This window comes from Ceraceosorus guamensis, assembly GCF_003144195.1.
Source record: "Ceraceosorus guamensis strain MCA 4658 unplaced genomic scaffold IE81scaffold_1, whole genome shotgun sequence".
Taxonomy (NCBI): Eukaryota; Fungi; Basidiomycota; class Exobasidiomycetes; order Ceraceosorales; family Ceraceosoraceae; genus Ceraceosorus; species Ceraceosorus guamensis.
Window position 1 is genome coordinate 361,370 of NW_020289996.1, and position 17,073 is coordinate 378,442.

General features: G+C 56.0%; 6 protein-coding genes across 6 annotated transcripts; 3 read left to right on the forward strand and 3 right to left on the reverse strand.

Moving 5' to 3' along the window:
- The first annotated feature begins 3,574 nt into the window (after positions 1-3,574).
- IE81DRAFT_4802 (hypothetical protein) lies at positions 3,575-4,637 on the forward strand. Its single transcript, XM_025517370.1, has 2 exons — positions 3,575-3,626; positions 3,791-4,637. Exon 2 carries the CDS (start codon positions 3,999-4,001, stop codon positions 4,506-4,508), a length of 510 nt encoding a protein of 169 aa, XP_025373486.1. The 5' UTR covers positions 3,575-3,626; positions 3,791-3,998; the 3' UTR covers positions 4,509-4,637.
- Positions 4,638-7,247: 2,610 nt separating this feature from the next.
- On the forward strand, positions 7,248-7,676 carry IE81DRAFT_283999 (hypothetical protein; the record flags this gene model as incomplete). Its single annotated transcript, XM_025511578.1, has 1 exon — positions 7,248-7,676. A coding segment is annotated over one exon (429 nt), but the record flags the coding sequence as incomplete, so codon positions are not given.
- Positions 7,677-8,571: 895 nt separating this feature from the next.
- IE81DRAFT_335918 (DHS-like NAD/FAD-binding domain-containing protein) lies at positions 8,572-10,689 on the reverse strand. The gene is made up of 8 exons (XM_025515461.1): positions 10,073-10,689; positions 9,915-9,987; positions 9,538-9,836; positions 9,368-9,444; positions 9,261-9,272; positions 9,112-9,187; positions 8,949-9,035; positions 8,572-8,876 (listed from the first exon to the last, which is right to left on the reverse strand). The coding sequence occupies exons 1-8, from the start codon at positions 10,583-10,585 to the stop codon at positions 8,688-8,690; spliced, it is 1,326 nt and encodes a 441-aa protein (XP_025373488.1). The 5' UTR covers positions 10,586-10,689; the 3' UTR covers positions 8,572-8,687.
- Positions 10,690-11,054: 365 nt separating this feature from the next.
- On the reverse strand, positions 11,055-13,610 carry IE81DRAFT_319233 (hypothetical protein). Its single transcript, XM_025512661.1, has 5 exons — positions 12,884-13,610; positions 12,763-12,812; positions 12,397-12,698; positions 12,161-12,332; positions 11,055-12,081 (listed from the first exon to the last, which is right to left on the reverse strand). Exons 1-5 carry the CDS (start codon positions 13,254-13,256, stop codon positions 11,218-11,220), a joined length of 1,761 nt encoding a protein of 586 aa, XP_025373489.1. The 5' UTR covers positions 13,257-13,610; the 3' UTR covers positions 11,055-11,217.
- Positions 13,611-14,381: 771 nt separating this feature from the next.
- On the forward strand, positions 14,382-16,027 carry IE81DRAFT_319234 (hypothetical protein). The gene is made up of 3 exons (XM_025512662.1): positions 14,382-14,775; positions 14,853-15,086; positions 15,181-16,027. The coding sequence occupies exons 1-3, from the start codon at positions 14,671-14,673 to the stop codon at positions 15,541-15,543; spliced, it is 702 nt and encodes a 233-aa protein (XP_025373490.1). The 5' UTR covers positions 14,382-14,670; the 3' UTR covers positions 15,544-16,027.
- On the reverse strand, positions 15,773-16,591 carry IE81DRAFT_343947 (hypothetical protein; the record flags this gene model as incomplete). Its single annotated transcript, XM_025515759.1, has 3 exons — positions 15,773-16,092; positions 16,156-16,189; positions 16,298-16,591. 3 exons carry the CDS (start codon positions 16,589-16,591, stop codon positions 15,773-15,775), a joined length of 648 nt encoding a protein of 215 aa, XP_025373491.1.
- Positions 16,592-17,073: the final 482 nt, after the last annotated feature.

The window sequence follows — 17,073 nt, forward strand, 5'->3', positions numbered from 1 at the left end:
GAGGGCTCCACTTTACGGAGGCTCGCATCATTCGCTAATCGCTGATATTACGGGTGAGTGCCGTGCCTGTCTTCGTATCTTAGAGTCGGGTCAGATGTCCCCAAAGCCCGCCCTCATGGTGCAATTTGCGTCATGCTTGGTTCGTCCGACAAATTGCGGTTGCAGCTATATGGGTCAACTAAGCAACTTGAGCCGTCTTTCGGGGCATATCTGGATGCATGTTGGGGTACGTGGGCTACACAGCTGCGAGAGTCAGCTGACTATGGCTGCAGAGGATGCACCCTGGGCCCTCCAAGAGTTGCTTTAGTCCTTCGCATTTTACGATCGACACTTCTGAATCGTGCTCCAGCATGTTGAAGCAGCATCCGCAAGCCCTTGCTACATGTGCTACGTGTGCTACAAGTGCTGCTGCACGGGCGAGTAAGGCTGACGCCCATACACCTAGAAACCTAAATTCGCAGCCGCATACTCGAGCTGGACCTCATGCACTCACCTATGAAGTCGTTGATTCAAAAAGACATCTCAGAGGACAATCGTAGCCTGGCAGATGCACAACATCAAGCTGATTTCGCCGTTCAGCATGACTGATGAGCTGGCTGGGCTGGAGAGGTATCGACATCGATAAGCTGATATGGCAATGCTGAACCGCGACGCGCCGCGAAATCGTCTCCACCGCCATGCCAAGGTGGCGTTTAATTTGGTCGCATATTGAGCATGCCATACATTGCCCAGGAGTACTACTATAGACAGCTTCTTACTCACCTGCTGCTGCTGCTGTCGACTGCCGAAGCGCGGGTCTAGCCTCCAGCAGTGGCATTCGCTCCCACTCCCTGCTCATGGGGGATCTTGAAACGGATGTCAGGCGCAATTCTGACCTGAGCAATTTGGAGTCGACTAGCAAGTAATGAAGAATCTTGAAGCAGTATCAAGGCCTGCGCACGCGCCCTGCCATCAGCATCTTGAGCTAGCTGTGTAATTAATGCGCGACGGGCGCTGACTGACTCATTCACTCTGTCAAACTTTAATTCGCGGCGCAATTTCTGTTGGCAGTTAGACGAAGAGGACCGTCAGATCATGTGCGCAGCATTTCGCCCTCAATCGTGCGTGCTTGTCCAATGCATATACCTGCCGAAGAGACTAAGGAAACGCCGGGCTGCCGGCCCTGTTCTACTCAACTCTGGTGGCGAGCATGATGCAACAACCCACCCGGAGCCGCAAGCCGTGACCATCAAGCCTCTCACATATGCTTTGCGAACGTGGACAGACCCCGCCGCACGAGCAATGAGCTCGGTGCCATCGGCGCCGCCAATTGCAAGAGACGAGCGTTTTTCGCGTGGCTGGAGCTTTGGTGCGTGTAGTTGGAAAGGTCATCCAGATGGAATTCGTGTGTGCGCAGCCATGGCGCCACACAATGATCACAACAGAAGGAGGTTCCGCCGAGCTGGCTTTCTACTTGAAAATTTGCTGCTTGGGCGCCGCGGATGGTACTAAGCGACAGCTTTGCCGTGTCAGATGGGAGATTTCCGGTACTCAAGCATGGATTCGCCTAGCTGCGCTTGTGACTGCCGCTGCATCAGCATGGACAACATTGCGCCTGACTCGCACTCACCTCAACAGCGCGAGGGCCGACTGGGCAGCCCTAATTTGTGGCAGCACTACTACACTACCACTACTGCCTCTTGCTCTGCTGAGGGACATACGGATTCGAGTCTGCAGCTCTCATGTTGCTTACCGCGTGCTGGTCCTGCGTGGCCTTCAATTGGTCGCTGCTGCTGGTCTGGCGAAGTACGTGCAAAGATGCATGCCCTCACGCATCCTCATGACCGATCGAGAGAGCAGTGCGCGCAGGCGAGTCAGCTGCAGTAGCACCGCTTTACAGCCATACTGTGAGTATACTCACGACGGTGCTTCCACAACCGCGGCTCCCTAACACCTTTCATCAGCCGCATCTTGCGTCATCGCAGGTAGCGTCAACCCACACAGCAACTCACGAGTCGTGAGTACGAATCACGAATCAAGATCCGTCCACTCTGATCCAAGGTCTGCTCCTGCTGAAAGCGATGCATCGTTGCGCAGGGCCCCTGCCGAAGCACGCGCAGCAGCTTTCCCCATGGCGAGCCAGGGTACCTCGGCGCGACAGCAGTCGGCATTCTGCCCTGCCTGTTCAGGCCCGTGCTGTGACTTACGACTCCAGCTTCAGCCGCGTCACGCCCGCACCGTGAGCAACCATCGACGAGGCAAACACGTCGAGCAAGCTGCTTCAGTGACAAGTGCGGTCTCCCTACAACGGGCACAATTGCTCTGCACCTCGCGACTGGCGACTTGGAATTATGTTTTCAGCTATAGCACACGGCGACGTCTCTCATTTGTGCCAGAAGGCAGCTGCGTGCATCAGGTCTCTTCATACTTCTTCGCCTGCGCGGTGCTCGATGGATTCGGCATGCCCCAACGCACCGCGCTTGTCCATGTTGTATTCGCGAGTCACAAATCGCGATCTTCCTTGGCTTGCTATAAATCCCCTTGGCCATCTCACTACCAAAGCAATTGGCGTAAAACAGCACGTTCAGCAGCTTTCTCTGTCTTAAAGGCAACGTCTTAATCTACATCAATTTGGCGTCCTATGCGTCCATCACTATCCCTACACAAGCTCTCGAGACGACTCACGACAGTCAGCATCGCCTTCGTCGACCGGATCAGCCATTCGAATCGCCGTCGCTGTTCTTCAAGTGCTGCTCTCGGCTGGTACTAGAATCTGCGAGGTCCTTTCTCGCTTCACGTGCAACAGCTTCAAGCTTGCATCTTCACTGATAGAGACGGTGAGTAAAGCTCGTGACTAAGCTCTCGGAGTTGCGTCCCACCTTTTGTGGCAAAACCAGCTGCAGAAAGCAGCGCTGCGTGCTGCGCTCCTGCTACATCGCGATCGGCGCAAAGCATGTTGCCGCTTCAAGCATCTTATTGGAGCTGCTGCACATCGGCTTCAGCTCGCTACATTCGTCCACAACCTTGTCTATCTCAGCGAGACATTCGCAGCGCCTCGAGAAGCCTCGCCCAAGGGCCGCCGAAGCATGGGAGCCACTCAGTAATCGGATTGGGCTTGGCCTGCAAAGCCACTCATGACCCTCGATCTGAGGGCAGATCACTGCTACATCGAGCAAGCTGGATTCTCAATGCAGTCGATGTCTCAAACCTTGTAGCAGAGATGCAACGCGGGCTTTTGATTCAGACTTGGCTTGCGGCTGCAAGGGTGAAAAGCCGCTTGCATAGAGCCACATCTTCGACGACCCTCAACAAAGACTGGCGTGTCAGCAGTGGTCCATTCATGCATGCAGTGCCGGAGACGTAGCTCTGCTAGCTCGCTCCATCATTCTACATCCTTGCTGGCCCACGGCTCCCATGGCGCTTGTAGTCAGACTGCAGCTCGTGCCGTGAGGCGCTCGCGGAGCCGAAGCCCCGAACCGTCGTGTAGCGCCTCGCTCTCTGGCTCGGATTGCATCCTCGGCCTTCGCGTCAGTGTGCTGACTTTGATTTCAGTCGCTCTCCGCTCGAACACAGATCTTTCGCAGTCGTACGGATCCGAAGAGCTGTTAAGGCTATCGGCATCGGACTCTAAGCTCTGCCATCGGCGAGTGAGTCGCAATGGAGTCTCGAGCAGGCGCCGTTCTGGTGGCAGCTGTGGTTGATTCTGGGCATAGCCACAGCGAAGCAAGGAGACGCAGAAGGGTTCAACGGAGTCAATGTCCGTGGTCATCAGGCTGATATCATGCTTATTCTATCTCTCGATGATGTGCAGCGCCTCGCTAAGTCGTCCTCCTGCAGCGAGGAGCAGCGTCGCAAGCGCGCTGGTGGGAGCCCGCCTGCCTCTGCAGCGCCTCCGAAAAATCGACCCTCGCTGCTACATCCGGCGAATCTCATTCAAATTGCGCTTACGATTGTAGCGTACGCATCTCCTACTGGCCTTTGGCGTCATTGACGCGCGCTTGGTGAGTAGCCCTCCATGGATGCGTACTTCTATACTGCGCAACGTCCCTTCTGGTTTCGTGGCGCCTTCTTTCGCTCGTCAGCGGCGCTCGTTCGCGATTCGTTGTTGCTCGAATCTAGAGCAAGCTGCTTCGATCACGGCTGCATGCGCGTGGCGTATGTTATCATCGGGCTACGACGACGGCTCCGCTTGGGATGCAATCCCGCTGGAGATGGTGGTGCGCTTCGGGAGCGTCGTCGTGGCCTGCAGACTTGTCCGGTTGCAGAGATGTCTTCCTTGCGTCTTGTTGCTTTGCAACATCGCATGCAGTTCTGCCACACGTAAACGTCCGCATTGGGCAAGCGCGCGTGAGATCTATGCAAGGAGGATGCAGGCAGGCCCGGGGCGGGCGGCGGCACAGGTCGCGGACGCGGACGCGTCAAGACGCTCGCATGCACGCGTGCATCTTTGTCCCGCTCTGCGGGCGCGGGTCGTGTCACCGTTGCTTTGGGTCGCTTCAATCTCGTTAGGCTCCTTTGCGGCCAGCTAGGGGTCCGGTCGGCCAGTCAAATCTTGCTTGGCTCGTTCGACTACGCGGGAGCTAAGGAAAGTCAGACCGGTCGCTTGCGGCTCTTGAATGTTCGGAGCAGCTTGTACCGAAAGCGTTGCGCAGCGAAGCATGGTGAAGCAGCCCAGCAGCCGCATGTGGCCAAGCTCATGCACCCGACGCCGGTTCCAGCATTATTCACCCGTGATTCAGATTATTGGGAAGCTCGTGTTCAGCACTTGTTGAGCGGTTTGCCTCAGGATGCGTCGGTGGTAAGAAATCACGAATGCAAGCGGACAGTATAGTGCGCGCGTAAGACGCACGACTGACGCTGTGGACCTCGCGCCCACACGATGGCCGACCTCTCTCGCTCTAGATTTGTGATAGCATACAGACCTTTGTCGCTTCGCATCCGCTATCATTTTTCGCTGACCATGTGGCTCCATCACTCTCCTCCCTCTTACTTGTTCACCTTCCTCTCGACTCTTCCTCGCTTGTCTCGCCACTGTGTTCTTGACGAACCTCGGCGATAATCTGCTCCCGCTTCGAATTCTTCCGCTTTTGAATTGGGACTTTCTGCACTGTGGATGCACCGATCGGACGATTCGACCTTGGCCATCCTTCTGTGATCCATCTAAAACATACCCCACAACAAATTTGGTCCACATCTCACTTCTTGTCTCACTCTTCATCAACATCATCGCCACCATCTATCAACTCGACCAAACCAACCGGCGGATTTCATCTTGACGTCTCACGTCTCACACATTCACACCTGTCTCGCAAACATCTTCACATCTCATATCTGCTTTTTGGGCATCACCATCTCCCCTCGACATTGCTCTTGGCAACATGTCCTGGGCTCAAATGGATGGGTTCACCACGGATCCGCAGCACACGGTGCTCGGGTCCAGCGAGCATTCCGCTGGCCAGCAACCCCAACAGCAATACTCGCACGCTTTCGACCAGCCGATACTTTCGCCGAGCGCATTCACCAGCACCTTCGGTCTCAGTACCGTGCCTTTTCCACAGAGCGCGCCTCAATTCGCTCTGGGCCAGCAAGGCTCGCCAACCTTTGCGACACCTTCCTTCTACGAGCCAAGCTCTTCGAGGTCTGTTCAGCACAATTACGTTCCTCATTCTCCCGCTCAGACGCAGCCTTCACCTCAAATTGGTCCAGAACATCGAGAGATTGTCGTTGCAACAGCAGGCAACAAAGGCATCGCAATCGTTCCTCAAAGTAGCGAATGGACGTCTACTAGGCCAAAAAGAGCCACATCACCGCGATCGCGCAACGCGGTTCGGAATCTCACCCGTGGTTTTCCGACTCCGATGAGCAACATTGCACTGTCCACACCACCAGCCAGCAGGCCGAGTCATTTGCACTCGCCATCTGGCGAGTACGGACTGTCCTCGCCGACGCCGGCGCATCCTTCCATGATGTCGCCCAGCGGCTCGACTGGTCCGGGTGCTGGCTCTGCTGTAAGCCACGTTGGTCATGACTCAGCAATTTCCGGCAGAGACAGCACTATGGGTGGCGCCTACACCCATTCGACTGGTGGAGCATCTTCTTTCCGCTCGATGCGCCCCGGTGGTCTCCTTCAACGTCCTGTTGGTCCGGTCTACGTCCACCAATACAACACATTCACTGGAGATGCCGGTTCTCCATGCGAGGTCATCGTCAACGTCGACGTGAGCTGGGCGCGCAACGTTGGACTGCTCGTGGGCGGTTCGCGAATCGGAGATGGCACCACCTCGATGGGCACCAGCACCCCGGCTCAGACACGACTGCTCCTGGTGTTTGGCTCTTGCGTAGTAGAAACACAAGCGACGCGCTTGAACACCAGTGGGGCGATCTCATCCCCGGCATCCGCCAGGTCGGAAGATTTGGAAATTCACCTCTCGGGATCTGCGCCAAGCTTTTATGACACACGTTGGAGTACATCAAGAGTGACCTTGCACGTCCGAGCGCACATCGACATCACGGATCAAGCTTCGCCTTTGAGCGCGGCTGATGCTCTCTGTGTCAGTGGCGTCGACGTCGCCGATTTCATCTATCCGCCAACGTCACCACGCGACGCTTGGCGACGCGACGCGGAATCTCGCGACGAACCCACCGGGCTCAGACGTCCTGCAAGCTTCCCCGCATTGGTTGGGTCTTTCGACCATCAGATCCCATCGTCCATCGGGAAAGTACCTTCGCAACGCTCGATCAGTCATCGGAACTTGAGTCGCGTGGGCGAGATCGGGTTAGCACGCACAGGCGCTGCGCCGTTCGCTCCTCAACATCGACCCACTTTGTCTTCCTCATCGGCTGGACAATTGAGCGACACAAGCACCTTCGAGAATGGAGGCGTGATGGGTAAGCACTTGCCGTATTGTCCGCCGAATTGGTCCAATAACCCCCTTCGCCGTAATAGCATTCCCATTGGCGGTGGCGTCAGTGAGCTCGCCGCAGACGCTGCCCACCACACGACCTCCGACCCGCCATCTGCCAGCTCCGCCACCGAGCATCTACCTTCGCTGATTCGTACCCCTACACACGCCTCACCTCGCACAAAACTTCCCAGTCTATCGCTTCGCGGCACTAGTACTTCGTCCGCTGCGCAAGCATCATCGCCATCGAGAGGTCCTGACTCGTCTTCATCATCAGGCTCGCCACGCGGGGGACCTTCGCAGCTTCGCGCCAATCTCGAGATCCAGAGTGATCTCAACGCTCTAGCCATTGGGTGGTCACATGCTGAATGGCAGACGGGACGCCGTTTGATTCAATTTTGGCGCCGTCAAGAGGGCACGACGATCATGACCTACTGCAAAGCGATCCACCCGCACGAGTACAAGTCGAGCTCGATAGTGGTGTCCTGCATCTTCCGCGCGGACAACAACAAGTGCTACATTACGAGCGTCGACACCATCTACCTCCTCGAAGCTTTGGTCGGTACCAAGTTCACCGTCGAAGAGAAGAACCGCATTCGTCGAAACTTGGAGGGTTTCCGTCCTCAGACAATCTCAAAGAGCACGCGGAACAAGGAGGAGAGCATCGCCTTCTTCCAGCTCATCATGTCGTTCCCGAACCCCAAACCTCGCAATATTGAGAAGGATGTCAAGGTGTTCGCCTGGGACCAGCTCGCCAACATGTTGAAGAAGATCATAAGCAAGTACTCGGCATGTAGCTCTCCCGTGCTGGAAGGCGGTGTCATGAGTGCTCCGCAGATGCATGCTCGCAACGTCAGCATCAGTAGCACCGGGAGCATCAAGTCGAATCCTACTCCCCCTTCCACGAAGATGGAAATGGGTAGCACCGACAGCGGGCTCAGCATGATGCCACCCACCGGTCAACACCACTACCAATCTCCGGGAGTGGCGAGCCTAGGCGATTATCAGTCTCTATGGACTGGTACCGCTCCGTCCCCTTCTCACCCTCAATCGCAATCCCACGGCTTATTTCACGGGGCTCCGCGAGGAGGTTACACGAATGACTACATCACCTCACCCATGAACTACAACAACCAGCCTCTCCACGGCGGATTCGGAGCCCACACGGGCAGCGGTGGTCCACACTCGGAATTTGTTGCTTCCAACGCACCCAGCCTCATGGGTTTCCACCAACAACAGCACGATCCGCACTCGGTCCAGATTCCTCCCATATCTTCCTTCTCTCCGAACATGAACGTCGGCTCGCTCGGTATGAGCTTTGGGCAGTCTCACGCTGCCCACCACTCTCACCAGCATTGATCCTGATCACATTACCCATTCGGAATGACGGTTGCCGATGTGCTCTCAACCATGCGCCATCATTGCCTTTTTGCTACTGAGATCTAGATCAGCGGTACGGTTTGCTTCTTTGCGTCTCAATTTACCCCACATTTGTACTCTAGCACAGCCAGCCACTCTTAGCCCCGTCGTCAGCATGCTTCTGCATAGACCAGCGGGTCAGAGCATACCCTCGCTCCCAAACTTCGAAGGCCATGTCAACCCCTGTTAGCTGATCCCCGAAATGTGCCTCTTACTCAGCCCAGCACATGGTCTCTACAACAGTTCATGACAACGTGAGCAATGCGATGACGATTCGAAAATAACTGATCAGAGGACGCTTGTTTGGAGGTCTATTCTTTGGTCTTGATGTGGCAGTGCCACGGATGATCAGGCGTCAGAAGGGTGAATTCATGAGAACGTATATATTCAGCTAGCCGCGACGCGCACTCCAGAATTTGGCACCAAAGCCGGCCCTCCAGAGGTGAGGAGACGATCAAGCACGGGGTCTTTCTTTCTCCTATCCGTACCTGCCAACCTCTGAGCTACAAGTTGAAGGACCTCTGAGCTTCCCAATTCGATCTTGTCGCTGGCCAAAGGATCTGCGCGCGAAGGTCCCTGTGATGGGCAGAGCGAGGAGTGCGTATGATGGCTGAGGGAGACGTAGCGAAAAACAGAGATGCAGCTCACCTTGTTGAGAATCATGACGGATCCACCGGCCTCGTGCATGGTCTTTGCTAGCCTATATGCGCTGTATGTTGCGGTAGAGGAGCCCACCTGAGCATTGGACGGGAGCGTGGTTCGGAGCTCAGAATTCAGATCCCTCGACTTTAGCTTTCAAGCGTGGACTCACGATGAGCATCTGACTTGCTCTTCGGACGAGCTCAAAGGAGCGGTCCCGCAGCGCGTCCGGAACGGACTCTCCAAAGCTTTGAGCCGCAGGAGAGACCATTCGGTCAGCGATGCGAAGCTAGTAGTGCTCAGCATGCAAGCTTGACTCACAAGACGACGCCGCTTCAGGCACGAGGCGAAAGGGGAGATGCGAGAGAGAAGCTCAGCTCTCGTGGGGGCCTGCGGCGTTGCTGTTGCGGCGTTGCGAGTGCGCTCACGGCTTTAGAACCCCTCCGCAACTCGGACAGGCAGGATAGTGGAAAGAGCTGTAGTCCGTATTCCTTGCAAGCTCCACCTGTAAGATGGCGATGAGACAGCATCGAAGAGTAGGCGTGAGCCCGACGGTGAAGGCGGAAGAAGGGGCCGTCTGCGACGAATCTCTACGCACATCACCATCAGGATTGGTTTTGGGTTGAGTACCCCGTTGATGCATCTCCTTGGCCATTTCGTCCCACATTGGGTTCCTCTCGGCGAGTATGGACTGGTAGGCCGATCTACTTCCCCTGAAGCCGCAACCTTTGGGATAAGCTTGACCCGTAGGAGTGTTGAAAGGTCGAGGTTCTGCTCGGAGACGCGGACCCGAGAGATGTGACTGGGTGAGGTGCGAATGCAAGGTCGGGTCCTTCGGCCTCGATGGTGCGCTACCGGGCGTAGGTGACGAGACACACAAGACGTGCTGCAAGGTGCCTATCAAAGGATGCCAGTGGAGCAACATTGCGTGGGCAGCAGGCTCGCGCTGGAGCTAGATTTGTCAAGACTGCTTACCGTGCAATTCGAGGATGGAGGAAGCAGCTAGAGAAGGGCTGGGCGTGGCCATGTGATGCAGACTGTCGACATTCTTGCGAACGCGATGCGAGGGAACATTGAGATGAGACCCAGGGCCAAGGCGCGCATCAGCCCTCAACAACACCCGCTGTGCTCACCTGCGTGATGTAGTCTGCAAAGGCGCCCAGACGTTGCATTGCAGCAATAGCGTAATGAGTCTTGTTCGGCCTGGCCACCAGCACGGGTGGATAACCCAAAAAGGACCTGGACCAGTACCTCTGTCTCGCGATGTGGCCTTTTTCGGATGAATCGACAAATTCGTGGAAGAAGATGGGTCGATAGGTCTTGTGCACCTCGTAATGACCGCCTTCTCCTCGATAGGGTGCGATGCCCGAATCCACCGATACGCCCGCACCCGTCATCAAGATGGTGCCCGCGCCAGTACCAGAGCGCCTCTCATCGGCTAGTGAGGATTGCTCTTTGCCTTGCGCGGTCCATCTCGAACTTGCAGAGCTCGTCGAGCCTTGCAATCGCTGCTGCTGCTGCTGCTGCTCCGTGACCCCTTTTTGCAAGAACTCGTACACCGCCTCTGCAGCTTGCTGGAGCGTGTGCTGATGCTTGGCCTTGCCCACCTCGCTCGAAGCAGGTATGGATGGGATGCTGATTCGCATCTCGTCCGCTTCGCCAACTTGTAATCACAAGCATCCAAGGGACATGTGGATGTCGGTGTTCGAAAGGCGACCGAGGTGCTCGACTTCGCTTGGTCAGCAGCAGCATACCGTGGGTGCGTTGTCTAAGAATCGGCAACACCACGCGAGGTTTCGCCGTCAAGGCTGCGTGCGTACGGCATACGGTATATGCAGCAGTGCACGACTGCCTAGCTGCTGTGACGCGATCGGACTCCGCGGAGTTCCGCCTTGACGCCGAATCAGCGGCGCGCTGTGCCGAACAACTCGCCTTCGTCTCGAGGACGCAGAGGGTTGGTTGATCGGCGACGTACAGTCACACGAGTCACAAACTGGTCAGCTGACCACGTATGACCGTCGCTGGTATGCTGATGGTGTACGAGGCACTTCATCTTCCCAACGCCGGCCTCATCGCTACTCCAGCGTTAGCCGGTCTGAGAGTCAGAACAGGTGCTCGCGCGTCAACAGAAGGTGAATTGGAAGGCAACGACGAGCTGGCAATGGTGGGCGCAGTATAGATACAAGCAAGCTACTCGTAGCGCTACAACGACAATCAGTGGAAAAGTCGAAGACAAAAAAGGCGCAGCCAAACTCGCACCTGAAATGTGAAAGTATTCTCAAGCCTTTTCGGACGGCTGCGCTTTGCCCGTGGCACCGCTATCGTCGTAGCTAGGCAGCTCGTCCTCACCTCGTTTCTTCTTCGAAAGCTTACCCTTCTCGTCTGCGTCGTCATCGTCGTCATCGTCATCGTCATCCTCGTACGCAGGCAAGACTTGATCCGCCATGAGCTGGTCCATGGCTTGTTCATCGTCTTTGGGAGCCTTGACGAACTGGTCCTTTGCAATCAGTAGCAGCGCCTGTCTTCGACCAGCCACTGCCCTTGTCAGATAGTCCACGTCGTTCCCGTGGGCTGCAAGGTCTTCAGCCGTCACACCGCTCGATGGCGCAATCCGCAAATCTTCCAGCTTGGCCACGAGCGACGAACCTAGGCCGGGGATGGGCACCTTGAGCACGAGCGTGTAGCGCACCTTGAGCGTGGGTAGTTCCAAGTTGGGAGTCAGATCCAGGTGGATCTGTCCAACCAGCTGAGCTGTTGTGCTGTAGCCAGACGAAAGAGCGGAAGCTTTGCTAGGCTCAGTCCATCCGTGAGCTAGACTACCAGCCTGCCCTTGCAGATGCGTATTGCTCCAAGCAACGCGAGCCGAGAAGCTGTGTTCGAAGTTCGTGACCAGGAAAAAGTCGTTGGCCTTGCTGTTGGTGCTGTTTTCGATCTTTCTGCGAATCTTGATACGCGGAATGAGCTTGTCCGCAGGGGGCCCACCGCCGCTGCCAGAAGAGGGTGAAGCGTTTGTCCCAGGCAAGGAAGGAAGCGACGCGTCTGGGCCAGTCAGATCGCTGGCATTCTTTGCGCTGGCTGTCAGCTTTAGCACTACCGGCAAGACAGAGTCTGGACCGACTGCATCCAGAATGGGAACGAAAAGCTGTAGAGGAAAGGCGCGGCCACATGATGAGCGAACAATCTGCGAACCCTGGACGTCAAAGGGACTTGCTATGACTCACTTCCGCGTCCACGGTGCCCTTGCTGAAGAGAAGCTTCTTGCGGATAGCCTGCGATGCCGTGCCTCTGACCCAGCCAGGTGGCACCGCGCTGAGGTTGGCTGGCAGCTCTTCAATACTAGGAATTTCGCCTTTGCGCTCAGAGATGGCCGAGACTAGCAGTGGCAGCCAGGCTCTACAAAGTAGAGCAACAAGAATGGTCAGTACCGAGCATGAAGGTCAGTACTCGCGAGCCTCACCTCGAGTGTCTCTTGAAAGTGCCAGAACGCTTCGCTACCGCCTTCCATCCATACACGACGGTAGCAGTGCCGTCGAAATAGCCATTGGTAGTATCCTTGAATGTAGCCGGTAAGGCCAAAGTCTGCGATTTCGCGCTGCCAGGCTTGGTCTCGAAAGTGGTTGGCAAGATGCTGCTCACATCCCACGCGGTAATGTCAGAACGATCCACTTTGGCTTTGCCGGTTGTCAAGAGATGCTCTTCGACCGCGTCTGTCTTTGCTCCTTCGCGCGCATAAAGGACGGCTCGCCGCACAAAGATGGTCTGTGACCCGAGCGGGTGAAGCGTCAGCTAAAGGCATCCAAAGGTTATGTACAGCTGAACTCGCCTCTGTATGCGGGTTGGTGTAGCGGTTGCCATACTGATCCCACGAGTAGCCTGGCAGGATGCGGAATGCGATGTCAGCAGGCGACGTGGTCAGAGGGAACGAGCACCGACGTTGCACGCACCGTAGCTGTGTACTTCTCCTTTGAGCTCGACGGTTAGCTGCTCGAGGTCCGAGTCCGCAGCCAGCGCCCTCTCATCGATTTCGACTTGCGCGGTGACCGCTTGTCCAGGAAAGTACACTCTGGCTATGTCTGCGTGGATTTTGGGCACAGGCTTCTTGTTGCCGGCATCTTCGCTTTCTGATGCGTCTCTTCTTAGCATCGCTCTCCACTTGCCCTTGCCACTGCTGCCATTGGTCGATTCGCCCTCTCCGCGCTTTGACTCGTTTGGATCGTCCGTGCTCTTCCGCGAGTAGAGAGCCAATAGTCCGACATATTGGCCCACGGGATCTGGCAAGTGCTTCTTGCCTTTTGTCAAGCTGCGTTGACCGCTCATCTCTGCCAGTCGTGAATGGTGAAGGGCGCTTCGTGCACGCGTCTCGTTCTGTTTGACTGAGGTCACTAATTAATTGCGACAGGTAGCTTGAGTCAAGAGTATCTGCAACAGGAAGGCGGAGATTGATTATTGTGGGCGCACGTGCGGGCCAAGCCACTCGCCTCTGGCTCCTATTTAAGGTTTTTGCGTTCCAGCTGCTGTCTAGATGCTGTCAGAGCTATCGTGCTATACAGAGCTTGAGGGGAGAAAGGAAGTGCGTGGACGCACAGGTTTCGATTCGTCGAGTGCTGCTGTGTGCTATAGCATGTCATATATGCACCTCTGTGAGCTATGACGCCATGCTGAGCATTCAACGAAGTGGGTTTGAGTCAAGAGTACAGATTTAATCGTGAATATTTAAAAATATAGGAGCAACTCTACTCGCAGCTTTCTTGCTCTCATGCGCACGGCAACTATCATGTATCTCAGGCAAACATCAGCAGCAAACAACCTCTGCATCTCTGTTCCACTATAAACGACACGCTGCTGCACGCCGGCGCAGCGTCTCATGCACGTCACGCGGGGACGACATGGTAAAAATAAAACGGCGCAATCGCGCGTGCTGATCATCATGCTGATGGTTGCTCAGCATGCAAGAGAGGATTCCATACAGAGGAAAGAGCCAAGAGTTGAGTCGTCGCGGGTTGTGCGAGTGCGGGACGAAGCTGTAGACGGAGTGTGCGCACGGCCACGCTGTATTCTATATTATTATTATTATTATGGCACATAGAATCGTGAATGTCTGGTCTCGATCGAGTTTAGCTCGAGTGGTCTGTGCGAGCAGAGCCTCGTGCACTCACACTCTGACTCAACTCGTGGTCCGGCTGCGACCAGCCCGCTCAATTTCCGCTGCATGGCCGCATGCACCCATGCACAGCTAAATGCAGGCGCTGGGCGACTACTCGCATGCAGGCATCATTCGATCACTGCATCGTGACGAGACTCGTCGAGTGTGGCTGTGCTGAGTTGTCTGTGGATGCGCCAAGACCAGCGCAGGAACATCAGAGACGCTGCTGCTGGTGAGCGTTGTGCGCGATGAGTGAGCTTTGGGGGCGCGGGGTACGCTCGTCATATCAGCCGATTCTTTCGTCTTAGATGCATGGCATGGCGCTCAGCCTCGTCTTAACAGCTGACAACCAAAAGAATTGGATGACGACGAGGTGATGCTCTCATTTGCGAAGCTTTTGCGAAAGTGTCATCGGGGACGAAAGCGACCATCCGCTTATCGCACCAGTCGCTCAACACCGTTACTCTCCACGCGCTTGCGGCCTGTGACTCCCTCGAGAGCTGCGCCATCGATTTGACAGCGTAGATAGACAACGCCGACAAGCGTCCATCCACCTCCAGCTGTGACTTTTGCGAGCAGCGCGTCCAGATGCCGACGACCATTCGCGTCAGTGGTCAAGCTCAGACCACGCACAAGGCTGAATTGGCAACGCTGAAACTTCAGATCCGCTACGAGCACGTCAGCAAGGAGGAGGTGAGCCAAGGTCTGGCTTGCTCACATTGCGCCGCATGGCTTTACTGACTCGATCCAAGCTGCTGGTCTTGTCTCAGGCGAGCGCTCAAGTCAGAAGAACAGCTGCTCAGCTCTCCGGCATTCTCTCCGATCTGGCACCCAAGGATCCGAATGGCGCTATTGCTCTAACCGCGCCGGTCGCGGCGTGGAGTATGGAGAGCTTGACAGTCACCCTTCCTTGGTATGGCATCGATGACGATGAGGCAAAGCGCAAGAAGCGCAAGTCTGTAGCTCAGACTGCGGTGGAGGCCACCTTTCGGGACATTGCCAAGGTGAGAGCGCTCGCGCTTTTGTGAAAATTTACCATTCTGATGAGAGCACGCCGCGCAACGCTCATCGCGTTGCTCGCTCCCTGACACTGGACAGCTTTCAGACATCATCACGACAGTCTCTGCCATTCCGCACGTCTCCTTGCAGAGGGTAGGATGGAAATTGACTAAAGCTACGCGAGATTCCTCGCAGAGCGATCTGCGTCGACGAGCAGCGGGAAATGCGAGGGTGAAAGCCGAGGATTACGCCGCCGCGCTGGGCTGCACTGCTTCGCTGAAATGCGTGGAGGTGAGCGACTTCAATGCTAGCCCCGGGTGGGGAGCGGCGCGCACGTATGGAGCGCCCATGATGGCAAGAGGAGCGGTTCCAGGCTCTCAGCCCCAGGCTCCAGATATTGAGCTCAAGCCGGAAGACATCGATGTCAGCATCGAAGTGCAGACTGTATGGGAAGCCGAATAGCTGAAGACTGTTATCGCTCCCTCCAGAGCCCCGGCTCGCTTGGCCAGCGCAAAAGTCCAGTGGACAATCTTCGGGGCGTGCTGGAAGGCACGCTTTTGAAGAACCTGTGCCTCCCCGATCGCGTCGAAGCTAAGCTAATGCAGTCTGCCCTTCTGAGCTTGTCCTCTGCAATGCAATACGAATCATGGGTAGTGCACCTTAACGTTCAGGACTGACAGATTTGCTCTGCTCAACCTCGCTTCTTCTCCTGCTCGGTGAGCGCCTTCTCAAAATCGGTCCTAGGTCGAACTTTTCCATTCGCCATGCGCTTCAGCTGGGGAAGATTGAGCGGCCATCCAGGCTGAGGGTTCTTAATACGTCCAGAGATCTGACGAATCAGTTTCTCGTATGCTGGAGCGTTCGCAACAGGGCTTGCCTCCTTTGCCTTTACAAAGGCAGGTGAAGGGCTGGCAGATTTCCACAATGGTGATCGTGGAGTCTCGGGATGATGGCGACCATCTGCCCAAGGTATGGTGCTGGCGTCGCTCTTGATGCTGCTTGCTCGCGAAACTGTTATTGGTTTCCTCAGCAAGTGCTCGGGCAGCGAGAACAGCGAAGAATCGCTCGACTTACGCGTCTCTGGCGTGTCCGGGTTTGACTCGGTCTTCTAAGAGAGGGAAAAGCGAGGGCATCAAAATAAAGCTCAGAGGCCGGATACGAGCCGCGGATCAAGGCCGCCCGAGGTTGCGCTCCGAGGTTGCGCTCGCTCACTCACTCCTCTTCTCGACTTTTCCGGAACGACTTCGGGGTAATGATGTGGATCTCCATTCTTCGGACGCATCTCGGATGCGGCTGGACTCCACTGGCTGGGCGATCGGATAGGCGAAGGAGCGAATCCTGGTGCCCAGCGATCCGACATGCTGAAAGAGGAGCTTGATGAGCTGCTCCAGCTTGGGGTAGGTGAGGAGTGCGATGCGACAGAAGAGCTCTTCCTCTTGAGACGCAGCCCACTCTTCGTGCTCTTCCAAACCTTGCCCAGGGTGCTTAGGATTCCTCTCTGCACCAGCATCTCTCGCAATTTGACGCCGCTCTGCGAAGCCCGGGGCTCCAGAGCGCGACAAGGCGTTACGATCCCATCACACGGCCCTGCATATCCAGGAGCAGCCAGGCAGGGCAAGAAGAGCACGTGCAGAAGGAAAAGGATAGAATTTAGATCGATGAATTGACGCATGAGCGCTTCGAAGGGTCGAAAGTTGACCTGCAAGAGCCTGCTCTCGCTAGGCACGAATTAGCAGGATGGAAGGTTGTTGATCGAGGAATGTCTCAAGGGTCTTCGTCGAGCAGAGGCCAGCTCTGCCTAGACTTTAAGATCTACGACGATTGTGGAGTGAAATGCTGATGTGAGACAGAAGGTGAGTTGGTGTTGAGTCCCCGGCAACCTCACGCAATCAGCAGCGGCTCTTCGACGGACATTTGTAGGAATGAAAGCAAGGGTGCGAGCACGGCATGTAGACAACCTATCAGGCACCAAAGTGGAGAAGTCGCACGGTC

Bases quoted from the DNA above. Each gene is read 5' to 3' on its own strand.
- IE81DRAFT_319234 (XM_025512662.1), top strand. From the start codon at position 14,671: ATGCCGACGACCATTCGCGTCAGTGGTCAAGCTCAGACCACGCACAAG. The intron at 14,776-14,852 runs GTGAGCCAAGGT...GTCTTGTCTCAG, and splicing joins AGCACGTCAGCAAGGAGGAG to GCGAGCGCTCAAGTCAGAAG. The intron at 15,087-15,180 runs GTGAGAGCGCTC...GACACTGGACAG, and splicing joins CCTTTCGGGACATTGCCAAG to CTTTCAGACATCATCACGAC.
- IE81DRAFT_4802 (XM_025517370.1), top strand. From the start codon at position 3,999: ATGCGTACTTCTATACTGCGCAACGTCCCTTCTGGTTTCGTGGCGCCT.
- IE81DRAFT_335918 (XM_025515461.1), bottom strand. From the start codon at position 10,585: ATGCGAATCAGCATCCCATCCATACCTGCTTCGAGCGAGGTGGGCAAG. The intron at 9,837-9,914 runs GTAAGCAGTCTT...ATCCTTTGATAG, and splicing joins CTCCATCCTCGAATTGCACG to GCACCTTGCAGCACGTCTTG. The intron at 8,877-8,948 runs GTGAGCTGCATC...TGCCCATCACAG, and splicing joins CCGTCATGATTCTCAACAAG to GGACCTTCGCGCGCAGATCC.
- IE81DRAFT_319233 (XM_025512661.1), bottom strand. From the start codon at position 13,256: ATGAGCGGTCAACGCAGCTTGACAAAAGGCAAGAAGCACTTGCCAGAT. The intron at 12,699-12,762 runs GCGAGTTCAGCT...CTCGGGTCACAG, and splicing joins ACACCAACCCGCATACAGAG to ACCATCTTTGTGCGGCGAGC. The intron at 12,082-12,160 runs GTGAGTCATAGC...TTTCCTCTACAG, and splicing joins AGGGCACCGTGGACGCGGAA to CTTTTCGTTCCCATTCTGGA.